Source organism: Daphnia magna, linkage group LG10 (assembly GCF_020631705.1).
Source record: "Daphnia magna isolate NIES linkage group LG10, ASM2063170v1.1, whole genome shotgun sequence".
Taxonomy (NCBI): domain Eukaryota; kingdom Metazoa; phylum Arthropoda; class Branchiopoda; order Diplostraca; family Daphniidae; genus Daphnia; species Daphnia magna.
This window is the reverse complement of record NC_059191.1, coordinates 7,310,855-7,338,495: the sequence shown is the minus strand read 5'-3', so window position 1 is coordinate 7,338,495 and position 27,641 is coordinate 7,310,855. Positions and strand designations below refer to the sequence as shown.

At 41.3% G+C, this 27,641-nt stretch overlaps 2 protein-coding genes, 4 long non-coding RNA genes and 1 other non-coding gene across 13 annotated transcripts; 5 read left to right on the top strand and 2 right to left on the bottom strand.

The window, feature by feature from the left end:
* The first annotated feature begins 159 nt into the window (after positions 1 to 159).
* LOC116932077 (putative GPI-anchored protein pfl2) lies at positions 160 to 3,415 on the top strand. Of its 6 annotated transcripts, none has more exons than XM_032939802.2 (7): positions 160 to 324; positions 518 to 733; positions 807 to 1,549; positions 1,643 to 2,540; positions 2,622 to 2,828; positions 2,893 to 2,950; positions 3,017 to 3,415. In XM_032939802.2, the coding sequence occupies exons 1-7, from the start codon at positions 241 to 243 to the stop codon at positions 3,268 to 3,270; spliced, it is 2,460 nt and encodes an 819-aa protein (XP_032795693.2). In that variant the 5' UTR covers positions 160 to 240; the 3' UTR covers positions 3,271 to 3,415. The 6 variants fall into 6 exon arrangements, with proteins under 6 accessions (XP_032795693.2, XP_032795692.2, XP_032795691.2 ...); XM_032939801.2 differs by having other exon boundaries at positions 162 to 324; positions 518 to 721; positions 807 to 857; positions 930 to 2,540; XM_032939800.2 differs by having other exon boundaries at positions 162 to 324; positions 807 to 857; positions 930 to 2,540.
* A 53-nt stretch (positions 3,416 to 3,468) lies between these two features.
* Positions 3,469 to 16,542, bottom strand: LOC116932076. The gene is given in 7 exon segments (XM_032939796.2): positions 3,469 to 5,451; positions 5,453 to 6,781; positions 7,953 to 8,419; positions 8,488 to 8,655; positions 10,825 to 10,966; positions 11,148 to 11,219; positions 16,331 to 16,542. Coding segments are annotated over 5 exon segments (3,075 nt in total). The 5' UTR covers positions 10,877 to 10,966; positions 11,148 to 11,219; positions 16,331 to 16,542; the 3' UTR covers positions 3,469 to 4,392.
* On the top strand, positions 6,777 to 7,953 carry LOC116932079. Its single transcript, XR_006652501.1, has 3 exons — positions 6,777 to 6,932; positions 6,998 to 7,370; positions 7,438 to 7,953. It is a non-coding gene; the product is annotated as an uncharacterized LOC116932079 (long non-coding RNA).
* LOC123477151 lies at positions 12,253 to 16,229 on the top strand. Its single transcript, XR_006652502.1, has 2 exons — positions 12,253 to 14,717; positions 15,913 to 16,229. It is a non-coding gene; the product is annotated as an uncharacterized LOC123477151 (long non-coding RNA).
* Positions 16,543 to 20,597: 4,055 nt separating the features above from the next.
* On the top strand, positions 20,598 to 21,761 carry LOC123477150. The gene is made up of 2 exons (XR_006652499.1): positions 20,598 to 21,084; positions 21,283 to 21,761. It is a non-coding gene; the product is annotated as an uncharacterized LOC123477150 (long non-coding RNA).
* Positions 21,762 to 22,966: 1,205 nt separating this feature from the next.
* On the top strand, positions 22,967 to 24,836 carry LOC116932078. Of its 2 annotated transcripts, none has more exons than XR_006652497.1 (5): positions 22,967 to 23,249; positions 23,316 to 23,902; positions 23,976 to 24,070; positions 24,132 to 24,488; positions 24,572 to 24,836. It is a non-coding gene; the product is annotated as an uncharacterized LOC116932078 (long non-coding RNA). The 2 variants fall into 2 exon arrangements; XR_006652498.1 differs by having other exon boundaries at positions 22,968 to 23,249; positions 24,181 to 24,488.
* Positions 24,837 to 25,709: 873 nt separating this feature from the next.
* Positions 25,710 to 27,617, bottom strand: LOC116932073. Its single transcript, XR_004399290.2, has 3 exons — positions 27,047 to 27,617; positions 26,793 to 26,978; positions 25,710 to 26,711 (listed from the first exon to the last, which is right to left on the bottom strand). It is a non-coding gene; the product is annotated as an uncharacterized LOC116932073 (transcript).
* Positions 27,618 to 27,641: the final 24 nt, after the last annotated feature.

Genomic DNA, 27,641 nt, shown 5'->3' with positions numbered 1-27,641 from the left:
CACTCTATCTCTAACAGATTAAAAACAAAAACAAACAAAAAACAAACAAACAAACGAACAAAAAAAAAACCTAAAAATTCCTGTTCAAGGAATGTAGACGTCAAATTCATTTTAAGGAACAATTTGACACAGCAGCAAAGTATGGCGCGATTCTAATAAAAGATATTCCCACCTCTGTATCAGTCAAATGACAGAGGCCGTCCACAGTAGGTCACACGTAATGTGAATTTACTGTTTGCTATGACTGCTACAATAGGAGTGACATTCGGTGCTGGATCTGCTGCCAAGCGGATTTTGCTTTTCGCCATCAATGTTACAGTGCTAGTGAGTCGGTATTATTTTACATTTCTCTTTTTGTTCACCTGATGTCGTTATGCTAGAAAAACATTCCTACCCATACCGTCTGCATGTCACCCTCACCCACCTGTACTTCTTACCTCACCCTTAAAAGTGTATTGTCAAGAATTCATATTCCACCGTAAAACCCAATTTCTGAAATCATTTTTATTATTGGTAGCTTCTGGGGGTGACGTGTTCAGTATTGTGTCTTTATCAAGTCAAGTTGATGCCAGAAACGTATGACGTGATTGTTGCTGCTCTGCTGGAATCCAACTTGACAACAACAGCACCTGCCATAAATGTCATCGATATACGCAATAACATCAACAAAAATGGACGAAACACAACCCGGTCTGGTGGTTCTAATAAAGGACGTCCCCGGGTTAGTCGATATGTAAGGTTTAGCTGGTCGTTGGAGGTTACTCTGAAATCTAATGCTGCTTGTTCTTCCACACTTATTAAATTAGGTTACACCCAAAAAAGGCAACACCACCAACCAGCACACGCCCGTTTCTCCGGTTACGTTCATAACAAACATTACTAGTTTAATTGAAAGCGGAACGATAATAACAAGTTCTCTGGAAGTGCAGAATCTGGATATCACGAAAGGAGTGGCCTTGTCCCAGACAGGAACAATTGACCCTTTGACGACAGGTTCTACGATGGCGAAATCGTCAGTTACAAGCAGAAACACCACTGTTAGTCGCGTAGTAACACCGACTTCATTGATGAATACGATGGAGGAGACGATCGACTTTGGTCAGGTTTTAAAAAATCGAATAGCGGAATTAGAAAACGAGTTAAGACTAGCGCAACTTAGAGAGAAAGTTAGCAAATCAATCGAGCAAGAAAACAAAACGAGTACGATTATTTCGTCGATGATATCATCGCCAATCGGGGAATTAGATTTCCCGGATACTCAAGCATCGCCGAACTCGTTTGCAATTACAACTACAGCGACAAGCTGGCCCGGCATTTCAATATCCACACCTGCCACACAGCAACTCACAATGTCAACGAAGACTTGGACCATTTCGACATCTGAAAAATCTTCGTCATATTCTGCATCCTTGATTAGCACATCTTCATCAGCAAACGCAGTTTCATCAACAACAACCACCTTATCTCCCACATCCCGACAAACTTTCGCTATAACATCTACAGTAAAACCAAACGAAACTACCACAGTATTAACTACGACACCATCGAAAACTTCCAGAGCCTCTACAATTCTAGCGCCCACAACAACATCACTGGCTACTCGGCTTGAATCAACACCAGTCGTATCTGTAGCCACGTCTACAACTTCCAAGGCCTCGCAGACCTCAACGTCTAGAACAACATCGGCTCCAACGTCTGGAAAGACACCAATTCTTACAGCTACAACAAAAATAACGTCTGCAGCTACGACAAGAACAGCCATTGCTTCTACAACACCAGCTCGAATGGTTACGGAGATACCGAAAACAACGCTCTCCTTAATTTCAACAACCTCCAGTGAAGGGCCTTCAGTCAAAACATCAACATCAGAGACATCCACAGCTGGAGAAGTTTCAATGACTTCATTAAATGTTGCAAGTCCAGCCATTACTTCACCAATGCCTCCAACGGACGCATCCTTTGGCACCGAATCCCAGACAACATCACAAGAACAAGTTTCCTCGACATTAATGAAAGCAATAACTAATCCAACGACAGCGTCTCTCTTGTCTCCGATGCAGACCGCCACCCCATTGACGACACTATTTACGGCAACCAGTTTATCTTCTTCCGTTTCAACAGAGAGAGCTTCACCATCATCTTCGATGACCACGACTACCAGTCGACCCTTATCTACCACGAATACAACGATATCGTCCGTAAGGTCATCGACAAAAAGCCTTAGTACGTCTGCCACAACGCCCAGCTCTATGGGCTTTATCAACTTGACGAACGTCTTAGATTCTATCAGTAAATTGGTTGGCCGACGAGATCTGTTTAAACATAGACTTCATAAGAGGTCTTCTGCGTCTACGGTTCCGCCAGCCATCCATTCAGCCGATACGTTAACAGCTGACCACATTCCAATCTACTTTGAACAAGTCTTTTTCTTCGTCCAGACGAGCCTATACGTGTGTACTGCTGCTGGTCTACTGATCTTCTTCTCGTCACTGGTCGGCATTTGTGGTGGCCTATTTCGCATTGACGGTTGCCTGAAATTCGTAAGAGATTTATGTGGGATTCTTGTTTACTGTTTTTTTGTTTTTTAAATCTTGACATATTTTTCTTTTTCTGTGTTCTAGAGCGTTGCAGCACTTGTTCTGGTCATCATGGCAGAAATGGCAACAACCGCTTTCATATTTGTCGCTCACGATAAAGCCAGTAATCGTAACAAAAACAAGAACTTTGATCGTGATTTGAAACTGCTCTGCGACTTGGCTAACTTCTGTATTCAACCAATGTTGCTTGTCATCACTGGCTCTTTTTTGTGCATCTCGGTTGTATTGCAGGTAAAAATGAGCAATGGCTACTTTCACCTCAATCGTTGTAATATTCATTGGTCGGTACTTGTAGATTGGTTCCATCACGCTGGCTTGCAATTTAATGGACAATCGAACCGCAACTGATCCAGGTTTGTGTTGGCATTTCGAAAAGCTTTAATCATTCGCGATTCCTCAAGTTCTTTGTTGGATTGCAGACAAAAAACTTCGCCGGATGATGCGTTCGAGTCATTCCAATTTCCAGTTTGGGGCCGGAAATGCGCAAATGAATCCGTACTCGAATCCAATGCCCATGCCGATGCCCTGTTGCGGAGGTGGAGGATACGGAGGTATGAATAGTAATCTCTTTCCTTATCCTTCGCCCATGATGATGCCGATGCAAAATATGGGATACTATCCACCTGTTTTCAGCGTCCCGGGGCAGCGGCCCATCGTCAACATTATCTCGTGATGTCATTTGAAAGCCCTTTATTATTCCATTCAGCTTGCGTTAAATTATTGGGATTCTTTGTTTTCTTTCGTTTTGGCGGAACAAAGTTTCATTATGTCATCAATCTTATTATTCCTGTTTTAAAGAATATCCAGTTTTTTTCTTACGTTCTTTTTATGTGCTTTTGTTTTACCCGTTTCTGTTAAAACAAACTCGCAATCAATAACCGATTTTTCGTTGTATTGTATGTCATCTCTGCATCCAGAGAAATGGGGCGAATCGAATGTTTTGAGATAAGAAACAGATGGGGAAAAGTGGGAGGATGAGAATAGGGAATAGAAAGTTTGTTCATATCAGTTATGTAGTTAGAAATCATTTTTTTTTTTTCCCTTCTTATTTTAAAGCTCATCTAAATGGTCAACTACCTAGTAACAGTTTTATATTTCTTTTTGTCGACGTTTCGCGGTCAGTTAAAAATGGCGGCGCGGGCGACCAGCGCGCTTTTTCTTTTGAAAATACTGTATTTTAGAGTTGGGAATGAGAAAAAGGTGGGAAAATTATTGCCAACAGATTGAAAGATCCAGCCGTGTCAGCTGCGTTTCCTCCCTCTCTTTTCTTTTTTAGTTTCGTCATCAAACTCGTCAAAAGAATCCCCTGTCTTCTGAGAACAAAAAAAAAAAATTAAATAGAAAAAGTCGAAGAGAAAGTGGGAAATTAACGACGCCGTTTGTAGAGAGAGAGATGGAGACAGAGGGACAGAGAGAAGGAGAGATAATGATGAACCTCGAACGATAATTGTGTCATCCTTGGTGGTGATGAGAAGGAGGAGTAGTTGGGTAAAGGCGTGTCTACCTGGAAAACATGGGTAGCCTTCTTTTTTTTCGGATAAGAAACACAACACAGACGGCACATTAAAATATATACAAACACATAATGTTCACGCAGCAAAAATTTGGGACAGAGTTATAATCAAAATTCATTTAGGTGGATGATGGCTGGTTAAAAAGAGAAAAGACAAATACATTCACGCACAATTAAAAAAAAAAAGAGAGAGAAAGTTATGCTTGTCTTTAATTGAAATATGCAAGACGATGCACAATCAAAGCCTTATATCAATAAATCGTGTTTCTTTTCTTTTTGTTTTTAACCAAAGGCAGCGAACGGATACGATCCGGGAAATAATCCAGCAGGGAATGCGGTCGGCTGGATGGGTACGGTACTTGATACGTATGTGGTAACCATCGTCGGGAAAACGGTGGTCGATGTGACGGTGGTGTAGGTGGTCTGCGCCCGGAAGATGATTCGATAAATGCGCAGTTCAGTGCTGGTTGTGGTCACTTCCGTCACCACTGGGCTGCTGACGATCGTATACTGCTGGCCGGGGAAAAGCGGATTGACGGGCGCTGTAATCGTTGCTGTTCCGTATTCGGTTTCTGTCACCACCGTCGTTCCTTTCGTCCTTGTTATGGTGCTGTAAATTGTCGTGACTCCATTCCAGATGGGCACAGTCTCCGTCCGGATGACGTCCAACGTTTTCACCACTGGCTTACTTGTGGTTATCACTTGAGTTCCTCCGCCAACGTTGCCCGCTCCATAACCCGGTAGTCCTGGATAGCCGAATGGCAGACCAGCAGCTGCGTACGGATTCATGTAGCGGAACAAGGCTAGTTGTTGCAACTGCTCGGGAGACAGGATGGGCGTCTCTTGTCCGGACGGTAATTGCTGTGGCACATTGCCATTGATGGAAGGCTCCAGCTGCTGGAAGCTATTCGGTAGAGGTGGAGTGCTAAGTCTAGTAGTGAATTCAGCCGCCGTATCGACCAAACTTGGTTCCAAATCTACTTGAGGTGAAGGCCTGTCTACGGAAGACAGATCGAATTCCTGTCCAATGCTGGACAAATCCGTGTCGGATGAATAGCCCTGCGGTGCTGGTACGCGCTTCTCGTTCCTAGGGCCTTCGTCCTCTTGATCGGAGTATTCATCATTTTCGCTGAATTCTAACTCACCGGGTAACAATCGTTCGTTATGTTCAGAACCTGCTTCTTGCAAATTGGTGCTGATATCCGTCAGCGTTTTGCTGGGAATGAATCCATAAAGATCTTCATGCGGAACTGTTTTGACGGCCACCACGACTCTCGTGATGTAATACGACTGGGTCAGTGTCATGTGGGTTGTCGTTCCGGCTCTCTGGTAAGGCAAAATCGGATGTCTTCAGCATCAGCTCTGTCGTACTGAACGTTTCCGTCACCGTCTGCATCGAGTAGTCGTTCGTCACTTCTGTGGCAGCCACGATAATGGCCGGTAATGTGGCTGTGTCGCTGGATTCTTTCAGGATTTGTTCATACGGAGAGGTCGTAGCTAAAATATTTTCTGGGTCCGGCAGTGGTTGGCTCGGTTCCAGTAACGCTTCCGGCTCGTAGTCAGGCAAACTGTAATCGGAATCATCGATTGTAGCAATGACTGCTGGAGGTGGTGTCGGCGTGATGAGTCGAGTGTAGCTGCGGGTCAGCGTCACGTAGCGGGTATTCCGCACGGCACCGAGTCGCATGATGTAAGGCGATTTAACAGTGGCAATTTCGTAATAAATATTGCTGTAACCTTCCGGGGTCACGCTCTGAACGCGCAAGGTGATCACTTCCGTCGGATCGGGCGATTCCCGCTCTTGGTCATTATTGTTGGACCCGGAATGATCTTCAAATTCGCTCTCTCTTGATGGCTGATTGTTTTGATTGGCCACGCGTTCCCGGAAGCGAGATCCGGATGCATTCGACGTCCTCTGGATGCTCACTTTAGGTTTAGGAGTAGGACTGTAGCGCCAGCGCTGCTCATCCGGACGTTGCGGCCGTGGGGTAGTGTCACGAATTCTCGGAGAAGACGCTAATCCCGCCCGTCTTTCCAAATTCCCGCTAGGTGACGTGGAAGGTTTGGGCACCGATGGTGGAGACGATTTGTGGATAACAACGGAGGCTGAATCTTCTTGAACAGTTACCTCCGGCGTCTTCTTTTTGGCTACCTCGGATTCCATTTTGATGAGCTCTTCCTCCGCGTTTGTCGGGGTTGGAGTGCTGACCGATTTGAAGAGCGATTCCAGCGATGGGAGCGATGCGAAATGGGCCAAATCGTCGGCATCCGTCGACGGTCTAGACGGGCTGTTTCCACTGCTGCTCTGTTTGTTGTTTTTCGGCTTAGCAACAGATACTGTCACTACGTTATCGGTGACAACTTCTACGCTTCCCGAGCGGCCGGGAGCGAATGCGCTAACGGTTGCCGTCGGTTCTTGGAAAACGGTGGACGTGCTTTGTACAAAATGAGCGTACTGGCCATCAATGGTTGTCCCGATAACAGACGTTTCGTGGATGGTGGTCAAGCCGTTTTGGATACGTGTACCGACCGTTCTGGACACTAAACTCTGTCCCGGTGGCAATACGTTAGCTGCTGAAGAAGATTGCTTAGTCGGCGGCGACATGTTCATCTCCATCCTGACTTCTACCTGTTTGGGTAAGAATCTGCTTCCGAGCGAAGATCCACTCACCTGTTGGGCCGACAAAACACAAAATTGAGACGTCAGAAAAGAAAAGAATTTGAACAGCATGACAGTCTGTCTACGAGTGTGTGATTACGTCGTCAAGAGAGAAGCTCACGACTTGATGGCATCCGCACGAAAGCCAGAAAAAAGGCATAAGGTAAAAATATAAAATAAGGAAAGTCACGCTCCAGTTTGTTCTGTAATCTTCCTTTATATTTTTAGGTTTCTAAGATTTTCAGATCTAGTGAACTTCCTTACTCATCAAGACGGATGACTCTACTGAACCAGTCTACGAGAACAATTCTTCTCTCCGGTCGAGAAAGACGGGAAGGTCAAAGTATTCCAGTAGAAAGTCATATTCGGATTGCTCACGCAACGTCAAAAACCGACCCCAGGAACAATCAAAAGGGCCAAGGTTTTTCTTTTTTAAATATATTTTTGGCTAGAGGAATCGGAAAGGGAAAGGAGAACTGCTATTGTACTATCCGCATGGAAATGACAAGACATCCGCAAACGCCTCTACTGCGGTTTCCCTACCGTAAAAATGGGGAAAATAAAAATAGCCGTAGAGGATGAAAAGAGAAACAGAATAATTGTAAATCATGTCCGCCTTTCTTTTCCCTTTTTCCCTTTTTTTTTTATCTCTTTTTTATTTCATGCAGTAAGTTATCAACGAATGGAAAATAGCTATGGGCCTATCATCCGATGCTACGCTTGGCAAAAGTTTTGTTTTCCCTTGTCATTCTGTGAAAGGCGACATGGTTACAACAAATTCTTCATTAAACTCGACGAGGTGATCGGTCAGGTAAAAAAAAAAACAATTGATAATTTCGTTCCAGTTTCCATCGAATAATTATTTTTAAACTGGATCGCCTCTCGTACTTGTTAGCTATTTTTTGGGGGGGGCCCATTTGTTTACGTGAACTGAAATGGTGTCACCTAACTTGGGTAATTTCCAAACTGATGTCTGGGCTATATGCCCAGTTCTTAATGAAATTCAGGTTATTCGTTCAAGCTAACACGCTTTCGCAGAGTCCTGGAAACGGAAGTAGAAGCCAATCGAGCCCAAATGGCTTCAGGGCGTGCGCTTCAATTATCAGGGGCCAATCAAATGCAGTACGTGCACCTTAAATTTCCACGACTTTCACTATCTAATCGGATAGGCGAATTAATTTACCTTGGGCAATCCGCCGATGTGAATGTCGACTCTGGAACTGACATCGACGTGGCTTTTGATTACGGAATACAATGGCACGACAGAGTCGGCTGCTTTGGCTTCCACGGTCGTCTGCCGACGCGGAATTTTCAAACGTTCCGTCAACGACGTCTTAATGCGAGGCGTCGCTTGGGTGCTGGCTTCTTCGAAGTTGAGCAGACTGCCTTCGATGTTCACTTCCGATGGAATCGACGTACGTGGTCTGCTCGGTTTAAACCGTCCACCACCTTGAACCGATCCGCTCCTAGCGTGCGGTTGATGGTCATCCGCCCGCGTTTCGTCCGTCAGCTGGACAGTTGCCGACGCTTCCAAAACTGGATGATTGGCCTCGATCTTCGCTCGACTGCCAATCGCAGCTGGTTTGTTGGACTTGTTTAACAGGACGGAAGCCGTTCGTTGAGATCCAAACGCGTTCCTCGCCTTGTTACCTGTTGGAACGCCGTTCTCAATTGAGTTAATATGACGATTGTAATGAAGAACACGACGACTTATGTACCTGCAGCTTTGCTTGGCTTGAAAATCATCATAGTGTCGCTGACGATAGTCGTAAAATCCAAGAAACCGTAGACTGTTTTGGTGGTGGTGGCCGAGAGCGACACCTGATGGCCCGGCGAGCCATTGTCGTTGACAGCCGCATTGGAAGCGGCCAAGGCGCGATCTTTACCTGCATGAAAGGTCGTAAATATTTGGATTTACATTTACATCCTTTCTGTTCAAGCAAAACGCAGTGGACAAAGACGACAACAAAAAGCCTTTTCTTTCCTATTTTGCATTGGTTGACGATTTGTCGAGTCACGTGTGTTACATGAATGCATGTATTTTGGTTGCTAACTCCCCACGCTCGCTATTGTCCGCTTTTGCTGATGATGACGCAACACAACAGGGAAGGAAAACGACACGGGAGACTACCATTGTGTTGCTCCAGGTCACGAAGTAATAGGTGTGTCGGTTGACCCCCCTTCCACAACAGCAGGAGAAAGTTATACTACTATTTTCCCCCCCGTCCAGCAGCTAAAGCATCCCGTCCATTCGAAATTGCTGGAACAGAAGAGAAAACGCTACTACACATAGACACGAATAATCTTCTCGGAGGGAGCCCCTTCAGGATTCGAAAAAAAAAAAATTTTTATTATCTTTCACGACTTTTGGAGGGATATTGAAAGACAAAGCAAAGGTTTAAAAGTTTACGTATTTCCTACATGGAAGAGTCTCTATAGTAGGGTATATGTGCGTCGTAAATAATACGAAGACATGACATTGTGAGTTTTTATGTACGGCTTTGTAATACTACTTACGGGTAGGCTTCTGCCGTACGTTTAGAGAAAACGGAGAAAGTGAATACGTGAAAAGAAAAGTCGTATCTCCACAGAAAATCAGCCGGCAAACATGTCTCCTCCTCTCCGTAAAAGGGATTGAAATGATTGGAATTCTATCTTGCGTGTGGCCGTTCTGATATTCATCTCTATGGCAAAACGAATTTGCCATGGATGGGGGATTCGTTCGTTGTCATTGAAACCGCTAGATGTCATAGAAACTACTCGCAAATCATTTGACCTTTTTTTTTTACCTGTGCTTGACAATTGCTAAATTGGTTTGTTGTTGACTTTCTCGTGTGCGATTTCTAATCGAATTGTTAACTTTTGAATCAGCCATTTCGTTCACTTCACTTTCTGTCGTGCTTGGCACAAGAAAGCGGAAACTCTCGTGTTTGGGTGCCAACTGATTGCAGCTCCTTAGTTCTTCTCGTGGCCAACAATGAAGAGAGGCTCGTTGCAGCGAAAGTCTGGCTTGGAGACCGTTTAACATGTACGTATAGTTCAAGACGCATACAAGTCATAGGGTCGTGTCACGAACTTTAAAACAGTCGCGGTCGATAATGCGGGAAAGCCCACATTACGACAACAGCCTTTTCTTTCCCTTTTTTAGTCTTTGCTTCTTTTAAAAGGATTTAATAGAAAGAAAAACGTTCCCTTTCTTTTGTCAACGTGATTACCATCTCGTCAGGCCGGAAGATGTGCATTTTTTGTGTGCATGTGTACCTATTGTTTGATGAAGAATGGCTGACTCTTTTCTTGATATAGTCTACTACCATCGTCATTTGAATGGCCGAGTCACGATTTGCATCGACGCAGTTGACTCCGTGTGTGTACTTTGTAAGTCCCTAAAAGTCGTCGTGATTGTTGTTCTTTTTCGGGTACAGCATAGTGGCAGTAGTTGCGTGTTGATTCGCACTTGCGAACCGGCCCGCAAAAGAATCCGAATTGTCAAGTCACTTTCACTTCTCTTTCGTTTTATATGGCAGCTTATCTAAGGGGTTTTAGCTTTACTACTACACTTCCCACCTCCCCTCTATTTTGAAATCATTAGATTTTCTCAATCAGAACGAGGAAACAAAACGTACGTCGTGCACGGCCGGCGTGAAAGTGATGAGAACTTTTTGTAGAGGCCCATTTTTAACGACTAGACGTTGGAGACGTGTACCGATTAAGCCTATAACGTCGTATGTATAGTAGGAGAAAGTTGTGAGCGGCAAACGCAAGACACACCCATACAGGAGGATCGGTAGACCATGTTGATTTTTCGCAGACTTTTTTATTTTATTTTTTTTTTTTGTTTTCTAAATAATTCTCAGAAAATCGAGCGGCGTCATCCCATTGGTAGCAAGTCAAACGTTTTTTGTTAAAGGAAAATTTTTCCACTTGGTCACGACGTGAAACCGAACCGAATACCTCCCCCTCTCCGTCCATTTAGAAATCGACCGAGAAAATGTTGAATAATGAGTCGCAATAATGCACGTCTATAACAATAAAAGAAGATGTCGATATCAACTTACCGGCCTCGAGAAGAACAGCTGACAAGACGATGATCTGCCAAAAGAGCCTCATTGTGCTCTCTCTTTCTCTCGCTCTCTGCCTTTTCTCTTGCTGCGTGATGTCCGGAATTCCAAATGGACGTTCGCTGCTGCCCTTTTGTTTCTGTTGAGGTAAAAATTTTCGAAATTTTCAAGGCAAAAATTCGTGAGAGTTCAAGAAATATTTGCGACATTTGGGCGTCCCCTTTTTCTTTACAGGTTCCGCACGCGGAATAACTGTTTTCTATATCCGCTGTTTTAAGTGAGAGTAGCGTTACATAGCGTTTTGCACATTTTTATCTTACCTGATTGCGATTGTGAGAATTGTTCAACTACACCAGGAATGTCCTTTCGTCGGTCCGCCCAATTATTTGCAACTGCGGGAACAAAATAAAAATCAAGAAAAGGATTTTAAACGTTTTCTACGTTGAAATCACAACATTTTGTGGTGATGGCCCACTGTTGTTTTACACTCGGTTCGATAATAACCCTGACACTTTCACAACAATTACAAAGTGACGTGAGTGTTGAGAGTTCACTGTTTCTAACGGACAGCGCACGAAAGGACTGTAGATTTCCGCCTCGTTACATACAACCACGGCCACTAAAATAATTCGTACGCGTATAATGTACGAGAACTGCTGTCAGTTTACGGTGCAGGGAAGACGATTCTTTCCCATCAAAACCGCAACTGTCGTCGTATAAGATACGATCCATCATGGGGTTCCTTTTGGGTGCCCGTACTTTGAACGGCTATTAACAGCACCGCCATCACGGCTGTTTGTTTGTTTATTTTCTTTTTTTTTACAGAGGGGAAAGCGGATCGCTTGAAAAGTCAATTGACCGTGTCAGACAATAGCGGAAGCTTTGAGAGAAAAAAAAAAAGAACGTGTTACAGATAATGGCGAAAGTTCTTCACACCGCTATACATGATCGATTCCTTTCTGTTTCATACTTCCCAACTATATCTTTTTTTTTTTAGATATTATTGACGGTGCCACAGAGCCACAGTTGCCTTTAATTAATGGCCAAAATCGTCCACAGTTAGTAAGAGGAGATTGGTTGCACAATCTCAGGAAAAATCGATCCTCAAAAACCGAAGAATTCTACTAAAATCATATAGTGCTACAGAGTTTAATGATTAAAGTTGTCGTTAAAAGAAAAAATGCCGTTATTTTCCTACAGCAGAGGGAGAATTATTTTACAGTTGCCATCGCCTTGATTCATTTGCTGCCAGCGCGCTGAGAGAACTGGTCATTTCCCTTTCGGTCGGGACCAGAGAGTGTGGTCAGTGCCCTCACAGAAATATCCTCATCGTACAATATCAGCTGTTATACACGATTACGCACGTTAAAGAAAATCCCCCCAAAAAAAAAGGACTGAGAAAAGAGCGAAAGTGGATATTCTTTTTGTTTTCGTACAACGTCCAGCAACAGCCGGAACGGTACTGCACAGTGGTAATTCAAGTAATTCAATTCCATACCAGGCGTTTGACAAAGTGATAACGAACTTGACCGCAAAGTCGACGGGATAAAAAAGCAACAAACACACGCGGATGGCGCATATGTTGTCCCGTTCAGTCCAATGATACCAGTGTGTGTAATCTATACATGGTCACAGTGGTAATTATTATTAATGGCTGCCGGATATTATTAATTCTAAAGAAGAAATTGCTTTTCCACTTTATTTGTAACATCCATGTTTAGTTGTTACAAAAAATTTTGTTCGCTTGGTGGCGACGAACTCGTTTCAATTACTTTGAGCAAATGGACAACGCTTTTCAGTAGTTGGTACATCAATTTTTATTCTGCAGTTTGACTAGAGAGAGAAAGAAAACGAGTCTCTGACAATCATCAGTTATCCTTTTTACTGCCAAGGATGCCAAAGATTCCGTAAGTGTATATCAAATGATTGCGATGGTCAACATCAATGAATGGCCGCAGGGCCACTCGTTTGCATGCAGACATTCAATATCTTGTTACTTTTATCGACGAACAAGTGACAGGAGAAAATGCTTACATTCTTGAGGAAAAGAAAGAGAAAAAAATGTTGGACCTTTCATTGGAATCCACTTTCTCCATTCTCCCTTTCTACATTTCTTAAATATCCCTTGGCTGTGAAATTATCTCATGTAAGCTAACGCCAGGTAGAGCTCACCCTTCAAAACCATAGCAATACCGTATATAGCCTTCAGGTAAAAGGAGGTGGATGAAGATGTTTGGCTACGAGTCCAACCGGAATAGCTGCGCGAGCTTTCGATTATTGTGCAGTATTTTATTTTAAGTTTTTTACCACCTGAACTATTTTCTCTTTCTTCTTTTTCTACACTCAATTATTCGTCGGCCACGGAAAGCCAATGGCAGACAAGTGCCAGCGTTTTAGATCAATCCATCTTGAACTTTTCTCTTTCTTGGTTTTTTTTTTGTCTGTCTTTTTGGCGTCTTTTGGTCTCTGTCAGTGTGGAGCAGAAACTTTTTGAGAGCCGGTTGAAAGCTGCCCGATTGGAGCTACGATACATGTGTGGCAAAAGTAGTTTACTTTCCGGAGCTATTGGAGAAAGAAAGAAAGGAAAGGTAAAGAAAAAAGAAGAAACTAAAAGGGTGAAAGGTATTCATCCCATTAATATTCATCAGTACATCCTGTCTGTGCTGGAATATCCAACATAAGAAATTCGACCTAGAAAGCTAGCATTAAAAAAAACAAAACAAATAAAATGAGATCGTATCTAATACACTATCAGTGGCTCATGTCTCGCAGGGCTGGCTTTGTTGGAACAACATTCTCCTTCGGCCAAACTGATATTCAATTGCTTGACCATCAAAATGTGTTAATTCAGGGGTGTTGCACGTGTTATCGAGAAGAGAAAAAGAAGAAGAAGCGAGGGTCAAGGCGAAAAAGTAGACCTCTTTGTCTCTCTGCGTTGAAAGAGGACTGGCATTGTACCGGCGGTTGCTCACGGGCCCACTGGCTGAATGTGGCACGGGCCATCATGTTGAATGACCTACATACCCGGTTTCCTCAAACCAAAGGGAGGAAAGAAAAACACAACATGGTGGGGAGAAGCAGTAGCCAACATCAAAGCGTTCAGGTATTAAAACATGGTCCATCTAGGTCCTTTCCCTCTTTCTCCTTTTTGTCTGATATATCATCATAAAAACCATCGAAGAATGAAGGAAAAGCAGGGAAAGAAATGATGGACGTCCAATGGTGATACCACCGGTTCTCGTTTTTCCCGTTCTTCCTTCTGTCGTAGAGCCTTTCTTGTTGTCAATACATCGGTCATCAGCTGAATTGTCACCTTAAGTTTTCGTCACCTTTTTCTCTTTTGTGTCTCTTTCGTGTTTTCTTTATTACGTTTCATGATCCATCACAATGCGAACGTTGATTGCGATAAGATCCTATCCAAGTTCTTTATTTTTTTTCTCACATATGTTTTCTGGTTTTTTCTTTTTCAAATTATAATCTTTAACAATTGCAACGGCAAGATCTCAGTGTTTTGGGATTTAATGACCTCCTGGAACTTTTCACGTAAAAAAAAATGCAATTCAGCAGATTAGCTACTTTCTTTATAATTCCCATCTCAGGAAAATGAAAACGGGGTAGGAAATTGAAAAGAAAAATTAAATCATCGGATTTTGAAACAAAATAACTCGATTTTGTCTCACGAGAATCAAAACAGAACGACAATGCTGTCTGAAAAAAACAACAATACTTTGTCTGCTATTATGTAATTTAAAAAACAAGTGACAGTACAGTACGAGCAGACGGTGGGAGATGTAGCAAACCACCAGACCGGTCGATTTCGTGATTTTTCAGCAGCCATAAGAAGCCGATTCCCGCACGCCTCCCATCAGGCGAAGTTTTGTCTTCCGTATGTAAGTTTTCCATTACGTTTTACCTGTTCTGTCGATGGGAACATTAGATCGCACTGTTACTTTTTCCCTCTCGATTTTTATTTGGATTCCACGAATTAAGAAAGAAACGTAACGCCCTTTTTGAAACAAACAAGGACGGTGAACTCTCTAAACATTTGGGCCCACAGAAAAAGAATTACGTGTATGTATTTAGAGAGAGTGCTGGCGTGCCGATCGGAACGTAGCGAGACATTATGATATGACTTGGGGGCAGAAAGAGAAAGAAAGCTCATTTAGAATTCAACGAAGAAAGGATCGAACGCAAAACGGACAGTGCGAGGGATAGACGTTGACTAAGTGACATTCGAAAATGGGAAAACAAATGAATCAAATCCCAATGAAATTTTGTTTTTTCGTCAAATAGGTTGCCTTCTTAGTCGATGGTACATATTCTTTATCCGCCTTTGCATTTTTCCTGAATTTACTTCAATTTACTATAACCGATCCCAAGAAAAATTTCACTTTTGGTTTTCAATTGGACGATTTTTTTTTCCTTAACTGTAGAACAGCGTGACACGCTCCGAGTCTTTTATTCACGTCAATCCTGATTGACGATGTTAAAATTTGTCTCTAAACGGAGACCCAACATTCCTACGATTTTCCGCTAGTCTTTTCGGATTAACGAACATCGGAATCGTGGTACTTGGCCAGCAAAGCGATACATTGCTGGCCTGTCAGCAGGTGACGCGTGAGAGAATGGAGAGAGTTAGTCGATATTCGGGGAGGTATCGGCTCTTTTTATCCCGCGACAGCTCGAAAAGAACAACAACAAGCAGAAGGAGAGGGGAAAAATATTGAGAAAGAGGCAACGACCGACTTTATACGAATGTCCCGCGGCCCAGAAGTAAACGTCGCGTGCTGGACTAACGTCTGACTGGTCAACCCGAACCTTTAGCGGCTATCATTGGCGCATCTAATCACTTCTTTTTATTTTGTCTTCCTGTTTTTTGTTTTTTGTGTTACTTTTGTTACTTGGGCCCATTACGCAACTGTTAACTGACTTGAGAAATTGGCGATGTGTCTCTATTACAGCCAATGGGTTCACATGAAGTGGTTACTTTGAGTTGTTTTGAAATAGTACACGAAGAATTAGAAATACAAAAAAATCTGATGGAAGCCACAATGATAGCAATCAACGTAACTATGTCTATTGCAGTCCGGCCTCAACTGGCCCCGTGTAGTGCCGGCTATTTTCTCACGCGGAACCGTGATGATACGAGCAACTAGTTGGTGAACAAGTTGCTACTTACACACATGCCGTTTTCCGGCACCACGACAAATTCTTATTATTTTTGTGTTGTTGTTGCCTTTTTTTGATTGATAGCCTCAAGAAAATACGCTGGAAATCATGGGCCGGTCACTCACCTCGACTATACTTCACCTTTATGAAATAAATGTAGCCTACATCTTTGTATTTTTAGCGTGAAAAAGAAGGATTCCACAATTTACGAAAAATAAATGCTGGAACTAAAATTTAAGAGGAACCCATTAACTATATGAGAGAAGTAGGATTGTAACCCGAGTTTCATTTTCATGGTGTCTTATCCTGATAATGTAAGGACAGATTCACTTACCTTTCGTGTTTTAAATGTTCACTTTGGTGGTCTTAATGGCCCGATTTTTCTAACGGTGTCCAAGTGACAACTACCTCGTTTTGGACTGCGAAATGTTCGTACCAACAATCACTGTTTGTTTTTTTCTTTTTACCAAAAAATATGTTTGCTCAAGACAACTTCAAGACTCGGAGGATGAGCTAGACCAACTGGGACAACAGCGGGAGAAAGGACCTGGCTTTATAACGGAGTCTCACGGAGCTAGGAAACACAGAGAGAGAGGGGGGAGAAGAAAAAAAAGAAACTCAAGCTCCTCCTACTAACATTTCTTTTCCCCCTTGGCTTCATTTTCCGCTTTTTTTTCTCCATCCGATTCAACCAGCTCCGTATTTCTTACGTGTGTTCCCCATTTCCATTTTTCAAGCAAAACAAAATTTACGTTCTTTTTCCTATCGCCTCATTCTACGAGCCGCCACTTCAAAGGAAGATTGACTGCTGCTTTTTTTCTTCTTCTTCGTCTTTTCAATGGCGGATCAGAGGTTAGTCAATTGTTTGGTGATTTCAAATGAAGCATTTCATCCATCTCTTTTTGGGGGCTGTCCAAGCGGAACCAAGCGCCTATTTGTATCTATCAATACAAATAAATGTACAATGTACAGAGATCGGAGAGGGGAAACACGCACGGTATTTTAAATCCTTGGATTTTCAGATTAGAGAAATTTCGATTGTAGCCAGTTGACCGGTTAAGAGAAAAGGGCTATATGGCTAGAACTTCGGAGTATAAAGATGGACACTGACGGAGAGTCTGAGGGGCGGAAAAAAAATAGCTGGAACAGGCGGGCGCATGCAATTCTTTCGGCGTGGGCTTCCAGTTTGTTAACAGAGCGAAAGACTTTTTTTTTTTTTAACATTTTTATGTCAAAATATATTTAAAAAAAAAAAAAAAAAAGAAAGTGAAATGAATAGTATGGCTGGTTGGAGAACGCCGATGTGAAGGGTAATAAACAGCTGTCCGTTTTCACACAAATGATCATACCCTTGCGTTCGTATAAATAGACAGAAGGACATAGGACATACGCACCTTGTAATGAACTCGATGCGCAATTTATTTTTAACTTGGAATATATAATTCGATAGACTGTCAACCTTTCTTGTTTTTTCTCAAATTATTTGTGTCATTGTAAAATGATGCTCGTTATCTTTCTATTAATGGTATACTTTATTCCGGGAGGTTTACATTGAGAATGGCGAAACAAGGGCAGCAGTGAAAACAGCCGCCGTTGTTGCACAGGCAGTGGTAAACATCTGTAGCAAAAGGAATATTATACAATAGTAAATCGAATGGCGCATGACGGCAGAAAAAGCTATAAACTGGTAAAAGCACGGTTGCAATTGTAAGGAGGGAGAACATGTTGCGAACGTCCAACGCCCTAACCTCATTTCAAAAGAGCACAAAACGTCGCGCGCTCCCGTTTTTTTTCCCCGCTGCGTCCGCTACTGATGCGCTGCCAATGATAATCGTCCGATAAATAAGGTACCGCAATTGAAAGTGAAAGTGAGCCATCCCCGTGTTATTCCGTCTGCATTGCGTTTCACAAGACAGAGACACTATGACTCGTTCCAGGACATTTAAAGATACCGGCATTTTTGTTTGACTGGGAACAACAAAAAATTCTGTCTGATGCAATATCGTTTGATTCGAAGAGAACGATATCCAATGTGTGGAGCTTTATCTGAATCTTGCAAATACGAGAGATTGCGTTTGCATAACTTTAAGCCGTAATTCAAATCAGGGAGTTCATTATATAGATTGACCAAACAATTAAACAATTATGCGTATCCAGTTGTAGTCAAAGCGGACCAGTGGGGACCTGTTCAAAATTAATCGTCAAGGATAGTCACAATTTCGCGCTATAATCAAAGTTGATCGCTACGCTCTGACCAGCTACATTGAAGGCTTCGTAGAATAATCGTAAAGGCTGTCGATAATGAATAACGAGTGATTGCGTGATGTAGGGATAAATGTGTCTTTACGTGTTCGAATCTTGATGGATGAAGTACGATACTGCTAGAAGAAAAACTTGTGTTCAAAATCTTTTCACGGTTTGAACAACCCTACAACTTTCGCTTATAACGAACTTCATTGAGCATCGCTCACGCTCACGATTTGTTTACCAGTATACCGCCGAAAACTAGAGGAGCCTTATACACTTCCTTTGTCCACCCACTCGTTCGTTTACAAAAAATTCTTTCCCATTAACGATGTATAACTTGTTTTCAATTACAGGGACATTTCAATGAAATAGTTCTTGAAATGAAAAGGGAAAGTAATTATTCAACTGCTGATCAAAACAATAATTAATGTTGATTGGTAGCAACTTTTCCTTTCCTTGCTTTGTAAAATAATTGTCAAACTAACGTGCCACTCGCCGTGGCTCGCCCAAATAAAAATTAAAAAAAGTAGTGAATTGCACGTTGCGATTGTTCTCCTTAGTTCCATCGAATAGTATAGCCTACAGACTGAAAGTCTATCGATGAAAATCTTTCGTTCCGAAAATTCCCTATCCCGTCAGCATTACAGATTCCATTGGAGCGATAATTCACCGATAAATAGGTGCGCTGATTTTAAGAGTGAAAGCGGAATCGTCTCTAAATACTCGTATACTATTTATGGCGATGCCAGAAGCGATACGTACCGTATTCACGCGACATCGGCAGCGAGGGAGTGGAGGGCATGGCATATAATTCTATCCGGTGTGCGGAGTATAATGATGGCAATGCTTCGTCATTGCGGCATTTCTCCTATTATGCATTTTCTCTTTTTTTTTTTTCTTTCTTTCTTCCTTTATATTTGGTTAATTGTTACTGTTCAACTGTATCCGCGCTCACATATGTACCTCGTCTTTGCTCTTGGTGGTATATACCTGATTGTCCCACGATTTTTTTTTTTTTGCCTTTCATTTTCAAACCGTTTTCACTGGCGGAGTTACTTTCGCTATTTTCTCACCTTTACGACCTGCACGATTCTTTTAACTTGCATTGGGCTGATGACTCGGCCGTACCACGTCGAATGACCGAATCTCCGGTCTTTGTCTAAATGTTAAATGTATCTCTCTTTTCTTTTTTGTTGTGTTATTTAGGTTTCTATCGTTTCATAGTACTGCCACCTTCTTTTATTCGCCTAAAGTAAAAGTTGGCCATCGCGAGATATCGAGATATGCGTAGTTTTAAACGTTACAAGATTCATCCCCTTGCTCATACATTTTTGTGAATTTTCCTTCATTAGTAGCCTATACTGTTGCAAAAACTTTCAGATGCAGCTTCATAAAAGCTCAGCGGGTATTTCGAAACATGCGTTTAACGTGTCATGGTGGCTATACAATCCAAGTGTAATCACTATCATAATCTGTAGGCCTGGCCTGAGACATTTGTTAGGTGTCAAATAATTTTTGAGTGATAAAAGAAAGAGCTTTTTTTTTTTGATAGTCCAAGAAAAAAGCAAAGAAAAAATTAAGATAGTCGTGAGGGCTGGACAAAATCCTTGATCTCTGTCGCCGATTTGCATGTCATCATACGAATACGCAGTTGTATATACAGCACGAATGATGACTAATTGCAACATGACGGCCTATGCACAGTATCCTTCTTCCTCTTTTCATCGAGTTAATTAACGCACACGATACCGTACCAAGGACTTTCTCGCACTCATTTTCCCGATTGCCTTCTAAAAAAGCGCTCCCGCGGCCTCAGACGACTGAACAATTCATAGCATTTCCGCAACAAATTCCGAGTGACTTTTCCTTTTAATGTCCTCTCCCGTGCTTTCAAACGGTGTTGTATTTTTGCTGCTATCAGGGCGAATGGCGTAACACGCACCCGAAATCCGAAGCAAGTTCGATGATCGGAACAATTGCTGGATGCCGTTATGATGTGCCTCGTCGATTCATCGGCATTTGAAAAATAAAAAATTCGGAGCAAATGTGTCCGTGGACAGACATACATAGAAACCAAACCACCATTGATCAGGTAACATGAAGTTTAAAACAAAGAGCGTATTATAATAGAAGTAAAGAGTAAGACGAAAAAGTGTGACATACAATTGCAATGCAAACAAGTCTCACTTTCACGCTATTCGTCGTCCTTTCCTGCAGAGCTCCAATCGAGAATATAACTACAAATTTTAATAGCTCAATTATAAGTAATGGTAATCAATGACATGCTAATGAAGTCGGAAAGGCATCCGTGAAACTGGATTGGAAAAAACAAAAACACGACAAAACAGACACAAGGGTAACGGAGCTGTTAATCTTCATGTATACGAGTAGTTTAGTTTTCAATTCAAAATTATTCATCGCCATGTCGAAAAAATCCTTGGTCATATCTAAAGTCACCTTGGCACGATTGCGTAACAATTTTTTTTTAGAGCAAACGACATGACAGCAATGTAAACAAATGCAACCGCTGTTTACCAGCTTCTTTCGTTAAGCTGTAGCCTTCATACGGAAGAGAAGGCACATAACGTGGCTTATATACCACAATTGTTGATGTGTTTGCGTTATTTAATATCACGGGTGAGCTGTCGGGGGAGAGTGGTGGCTTCTGTCCCGCCCCGTCACCTAGCAATACCTTAACGTAAATATTGACGAACACACATACAGTTCTTTTTTTTTCCATATGAATTTGGTGTTAGCGTGCGCTACTTTCCTAGCTGTTGACGAAGCATCTCTTATTGCTCGCTGGAGAGCCGGAGCAAACCCAATTGGAAATTGGCATCGGTCAGTGTGTATATTACAGTCTTGACGTGTTGGTCGCACTTGTTTGTACTGAAATGTGATTATTAGTCATGGCTGGCTTAATTTATCCACGCTTAAAGCTTAAATCCGGCTCTCTCTGGAAAGTGACAAAAAATCTTTTGGAAACGAAATTTTTATTCATGAGACTAATCTAGAACATGATAATTTTTGTGTTATTAGGCCTAGATTTCCCGATGGGGATTCTTGCGAAACTCATCCGAGAAATTTAGACGGCCGACCCGAGTTTCGGGTAGGCCACGAACCTACTTTTGAAGGTCGGGCTTCCTACGTAATCTAGCAATGGACTTCATATGAAAGGCCGTGTATATGAGTAATTTCTATTCCGTTTACGTTGGGTCGTTGTGTTTTGTGTTTTGTATCGTTAATCTCGTTGCTTCTCCGCGTGTGGAACTTATTTTTACGGAAATAATGGTCAGTTTCTACACAGACAACTAGGGGCCCTCACTCCGTTCGGGAAGTTCATCCCGATAGGGTTGCTCTTGAATCACGGCAACCGTATATACTCTGAAAAACTACATATCGCACTACATGTTACACAGTATAATCAAAACTGACTGCTAATTTCGATTAAGTAAATGGATTCCTCGTTAAATTAGCCGATAAAAAAAAACGAAAATAAAGTATTGTTACCACCCCAACTTTATATTTTTTTTTTACGTAAAGTTTTAAAAAAGTATAAGGCCAATTGAAAAATAAACTTGATTTCCGTGATTAGCATTCAATTCTGAATTGAAATCATGTATTTTAAGCGAAAGTTGAGATTTGGCCAAAAATAGAAAAAGTGGAAAGGGTATAGCCTTCCCACTTTTGTCAAAATCTGCGAAAAACGACATCTCATAGAATTTGACAAAAATCACACGGAATAATCCAAATTGGACGTTGATTTCGATTAAGTTGTTGGTTTTCTCGTTCAACCATCTGTAAAAAAAAAGTACTGGCCTTTTTAAAACTTAAATTGGGGTTTTTCTGATTCCAAATGTTTGCTACTCTGGATCCGTTTCATCCAAAAATCGATTAATTGAGTGGAAAACTAATATTTTATTCGGAATTAGCTCTCATTTTAGTTGTAATAGGTTAAGTTTATTGAATTCCAAGTCAAAATTCTAAGCCGAATTTTTATACAATAAGTCGGTCTTAAAATGTCGGGCTTAATTAATGAAGTAAAACTAGATATCTTATCAATAGATGGCTACACTGTTTAGTGTATCGTCTGCATTAGAAATTCATAGTTCATCAGATGTGGCCTAGTAGTAGTAAAATTTAGCTTCATCTGGGGCGCGTCAAGTGGGAAATCAGACGAATCTAACAATACACTAGAAACGCTATATACCTGATCTCAGCAGCCTCCAGCCGGTAATCAGCTTGTACTACACTTTGTACAGGGCCTTATGCATGGACTACTCTAACTTAAGGACGGGATTCTTTCCCTATCTCGCCTTGTTAAAGGGTGTCGGGTGGGCTATTTTCATGAAAAAAATAAAAAAAATATCTTTAAATGCAGCTTTAAAAGGAAATTGTAACCATCTATTTTTTTCTTTATAAAACGAATCATTTAAGAAGATATTGCGATTTTAATTTTGGTAGGAGGGAGAATTGGGCGGGCCGCCGGTGCCATCTATCAACAAAAAATCGCAAGTTCTTGCTGATTTACAACTGAACTCGAAATTGTCGGGTGCCATCTATCAACTAAAATCGCATGATCTTGCTGATTGACAACTGAACTTTGAAATTGTAGAAAGAAAACAAGCAATGAGTTAGGAATTTTTGGCTCCCAGATGGCACCGGCGGCCCGCCCAATTTCCCTATTTTCTGATAAAAAACATTTAATATCTCTTTAAGGGTAAATTTTCACGTATAGGGACATTTGGTGAGTCAATAATTATTTTTAAAAATTTAATTTAATAAAAATTTAAAAAAATTACATGGGTTACATAGAAAATGTCGAAGAGTCCCGTCCTTAAGTTAGAGTAGTCCATGCCTTATGGAAGATCAGAATTCGTCTTATTTGCCATTTGACGCGCCTCTGATTCAAGTGAAAGAAATGTTAAAGGAAAAACGATTATTTGGAAACAACCATGTACCAATCCTTTACACCCACCAAAACAACAAGAGAAGAGCTTATCATGGTTGGTTAGGCAATAAATATTGTAGAGTATAATGACTTAATTTTTACCCTCTGCTTTTTCTCATAGGTGCGTAAAAACATGTTTGCAGAATTGCAAAATCCTTGGCTGAAGAATTACTCAGCATTGAAAAATGTGCACAGCAAAAACGGTTGGACGTAATTTCCCGTTTGGACGAACGGGTCATAAAGGAAATGGAAGAATATTTGCTGTGTTACATGGCGGGAAGAATACATCCTCGACGTCACTTCTGTACTGCAGAAAAATCAGCAAACCTACATCCTGATTTTCTGCCGTTCCCTTAGTCACTATCCAATGCTTTTGAACAACAGGAGCATTCTTCAATCAGACTGTTCCTTGTTGTCTCAAAGATGTATTGCTCGTCATGCTTGGTGAGAAATTTCACAGGACTGCTCTGTAAATTGGTATCACCTTTACAAAGCCAAACAGGTATAAAAAAAATTGTCGTTTTTAAAAATATAGAATTATTTTGCTTCTCTGCTTCATTGTACAGCAGATTGAGATCATGTGTCTGTCAACGAAAATGGCTCTCTACGTTTGTGACATCAAACTTCCCCAGTGTGTCATTCTGATGCAGAGCTTTTGAAATGACGTTGAACGATTTGAACCATCTCAGGCCAAAGCTCAAGTTCTAGGTCTGTCGGTTTTTTCTGCCTGGAAACCCATGATTACAACTAATTGAAATGCAATTTATTATGTTGTTTACAGAGGTATTAGAAAAGTCGTCGATTTTTGGTTAGAGTTTCTACACCGTCCGATGCATGAATCGGAATGATGTTCACTTCCTCGACGTCATTGCTCACGTAATTTAATAACCTTAATAAGCTTTGAAAAAAAGTTGTACTAATCTTCAATTTTTTTTAGAAAACTTTATTGCATTATTCTTATCTCGAGGTTATATCGACCCCCAAAGGTAAATCGGAAGTACACTCTTTTCCTTGACATAAAGAACGGAAATTTAATGCATTAGCAAGTCATCCACATCTAAACAGATCAAAAACGTACGAGATATCCCTCCTTGTCCGGAAACTTACCATCCAGCAACGCATCCATCATCAGAATGGAAAGAGGAAATTAATTGAACAAATGCCTACTCGACGATTTCCATGCAAGATGAATGTTAAAATCCAAGGAGATCTGGTGAGCATGATGCAATGGACTATGTCATGAAATGACCATTAGCTGTATACAATGAATACCATCAGTTCCCCAGAACGAGAGGTAATACAATGGAATACTTTATTGAATACAAATTGATAGGAAAACGTTTGTATATTGATCCATTTTTCATTTCCTTTACATAGGTTAATAATCATACTGAATCAAAAGAGGCATCAAGTTAAACAAGATTTTAAAATGATAACAGTTGGAAGCGCATGTGGAAATTTCGAAGAACGCTACCTAAACGTTACCTCTAGTCGCTGATTCATCTCGAAGATAAAATAAGTTATTTTTATAAATTGAAGTGCATATCTGGGCTCCCTTCTTTTATGTGGCCCCGTTTCCCCTTGACTTATGATAAGCCCGTAGGGGGTCATGCCCCTACTGTGATCAGCAGCAAAGGTTGTGAGTGCGCTGTCCGGAAAGGGGACGTGGGGGTCCTCAAGTTCTATGATATCATTGGAGGGCGAAGAGGCTACCCACAAATCCGAATTAACGGTTAATCGCTCACGTAAAAACTTGTCCGAAACCTTCCATCCTCTTCCGGCTTCTCTTAGCCACGCCCCGGGTAATCTCCCCGGGGACCCAAATTCAATTGAGGCAAATGCCTTAAACTACAGCTTATTACTTAAACAATACAAATTTTTAAAAATATCAAGTTTTTATTATTATATTTTATTCGTTATGTTTTCATCTTATTTACATTTCAACTTCTTTACAGATTTCAATTTTATTTCCATTTATTCCACACAGTTGAATGTGCATTGCTCTTTAAGAATTTCTACTCAAGTACTTATTCATTGAACACACGCTGCTTGGGGATCGAACCCACTAGCTTTAGCTTATAAAGCCAATATTTTACCAAATTAAGGACTAGATTATTCAACATGTACTGCTAGGGGATCGAACCCACTATCTTTAGCTTAAACAGCCAATGCTCTACCACTGAGCTACAACAGGTATTAAAATTCAATCTACTGCTTTTGCAAATGGCTGTACCTACGTGAAAGTGTTGATAAAAATCCCTTGATTCTTTTAACCGTTTTTAAACGTCTTGTGACATTTCAAAATTTACACTGATTGATTGTGCTTTCCGTTGCACAAGATCCATTGACTAATTTGTAACCACATTGCATTTTAACTATGTCGGGAATCGATCCTCGACTTTCGGCATACCACACCGGTGCTCAACCATAGAGCCATGAGATACATATACATTTTGACTGTATTACTATATAATTTAGTTGCGAGATGTGGACACTTAAAATAATAGAAATTGCGTTGAGTGAAAATTGATGTCATAATTTTCAGTCATAAACAGCTGACAAGGTGAAACCCTACTACAAACAGCAATCTTTTTAAAGATTGCCTTTTCTAATACACAGACAACGATAGCAATACTGGACAGTTAATAAAATACCGAGAAAAGTATTTAAAATTGATAGAATAATACAGTTCATTTTTTACTTTTTGGAAATTGTCACGAAAATTATCCGGAAGTAACCGGAAGTAGCCAATATTTCCGGAAATAGTAATCCTATAACAAAACGAGTAGGATTTTCGTGATCCTTATCAAATTTGGGGTTGGAATGACGTGGTTTTAGCAAAAAGTCGGATTTGATCAAAATCGCGATTTTTCATGAACAACAGCTGATACATGGAGTCGACCCCAAATTTGACGAGGATCACGAAAATGTAAATATTTTTTCTGACAGACTAACAAATAAGGAGTTATTTGGTATTTTAAAACCGGAAGTAAAACCGGAAGTTGAAATTCCAATAATCTAACCAATTAGCTTTGTTCTCCTTTAAATGGTTAACAAGACTTTGATAGTTATAAAAGTAAACTGTTGTTAATAAAAGTTATTCGGTGTTTTAAAAGTTAAAAGTACAATTTCATTTGGTATTCTTCATGGTTTTGAAAAGTCCCCCCCTGTCCCCTTGAAAAGTGAAGAACACCTCTGGGTTTTAAGAATAAAAATTGAGTGCCACTGCTAAACGCCACCTGCCAGTTCCAAGCACAGATTCATTGGGCAAAGCAAACGAAAGAATCCATTCTTAAAACCGTCATCTGACGCTTCAATATGCAATACATTTTCCGCTTACCAAAGACGTCAGAGCTGTTCTTCACTTTTAGAAGCCTACGTACCCTTTCCTATAGTCATACTTTATGGTACAACTTTGAATAGATCGTAGCAATTTGCGAACATATACCACATTTTCTAAATGTTCAATTTCAGGAAATGGCATAACGCCTCGCTTCCGCTTGTTACTGGGCGACATCTGAACGTTCCCAAAAGAATTAGATTAACAATTAGGTGAAAAAGGGTAGTTTTACAATGGAGAGGGACAACAACAACTCACCTAGCGGCACATTAACAATGCTTAATTTGTTCGACGAAAAACTAATTGACCCATTACTTCCGACAAGTATGCATGTATATTATACGTACGCGGTATTAAGCGGGCGTAGGTGGCTAGATCATTCCAGTTTGTTTGTGTCTGATCAGATCTCAGTGCTACGCAATAGCTATAAGTTCGGCAAGCTCCCTGCAAGGAAGAGAACAATCTTTATAAAATTCCGCCAATAAAACGTCTAAATTGCGAAGCTCTTGTACCTGAACACCGACAATGCAAATAGGCAGTAGCGTGGCAACATACTGGTTGCTACTGGACAGTTCTTCCAGAATAAGACGCCCTCCTTCCGACGAGGCGATTTCAATCCGATTGAGCAAGACATGATCTTTGGCTGCCATGTTAGCATAATCAACCATCAAACGAATCAGGACTTGCGTCTCACCGAAATCAGCTTCCATGAACAGTTCTCCGGCGTAAATGATTCGAATTGACAAACCGGGACCAGGAAACGGGTGACGTTCCAGTAATTCTGCGGGCAGACCCAACTCGCGACCTAAGACTCTTCTCACTTCATCTTTATGGAAGTTTGTTGGGAAAAATTGCACCACGATACCAGTACTTGAATGATTTGAAGAGAGGGGGCTAGTGGTGGCTAGTGGTGGCTGGTGTCGGGTTAACCTGGGGGGCTACTGTCGGATAATGTCCGGTCCGAGTCGATCTTATTACGTCCGACCGTACGCCGGACGTAATCGATATACTGCTGCTCGCGTTTCTCCATTGTGAAACCTCCTTGCAATCCACAGATGTCGAACAAGAAGTTATGCAACATTTTTCGTCTTGTAATTTTACACCAAC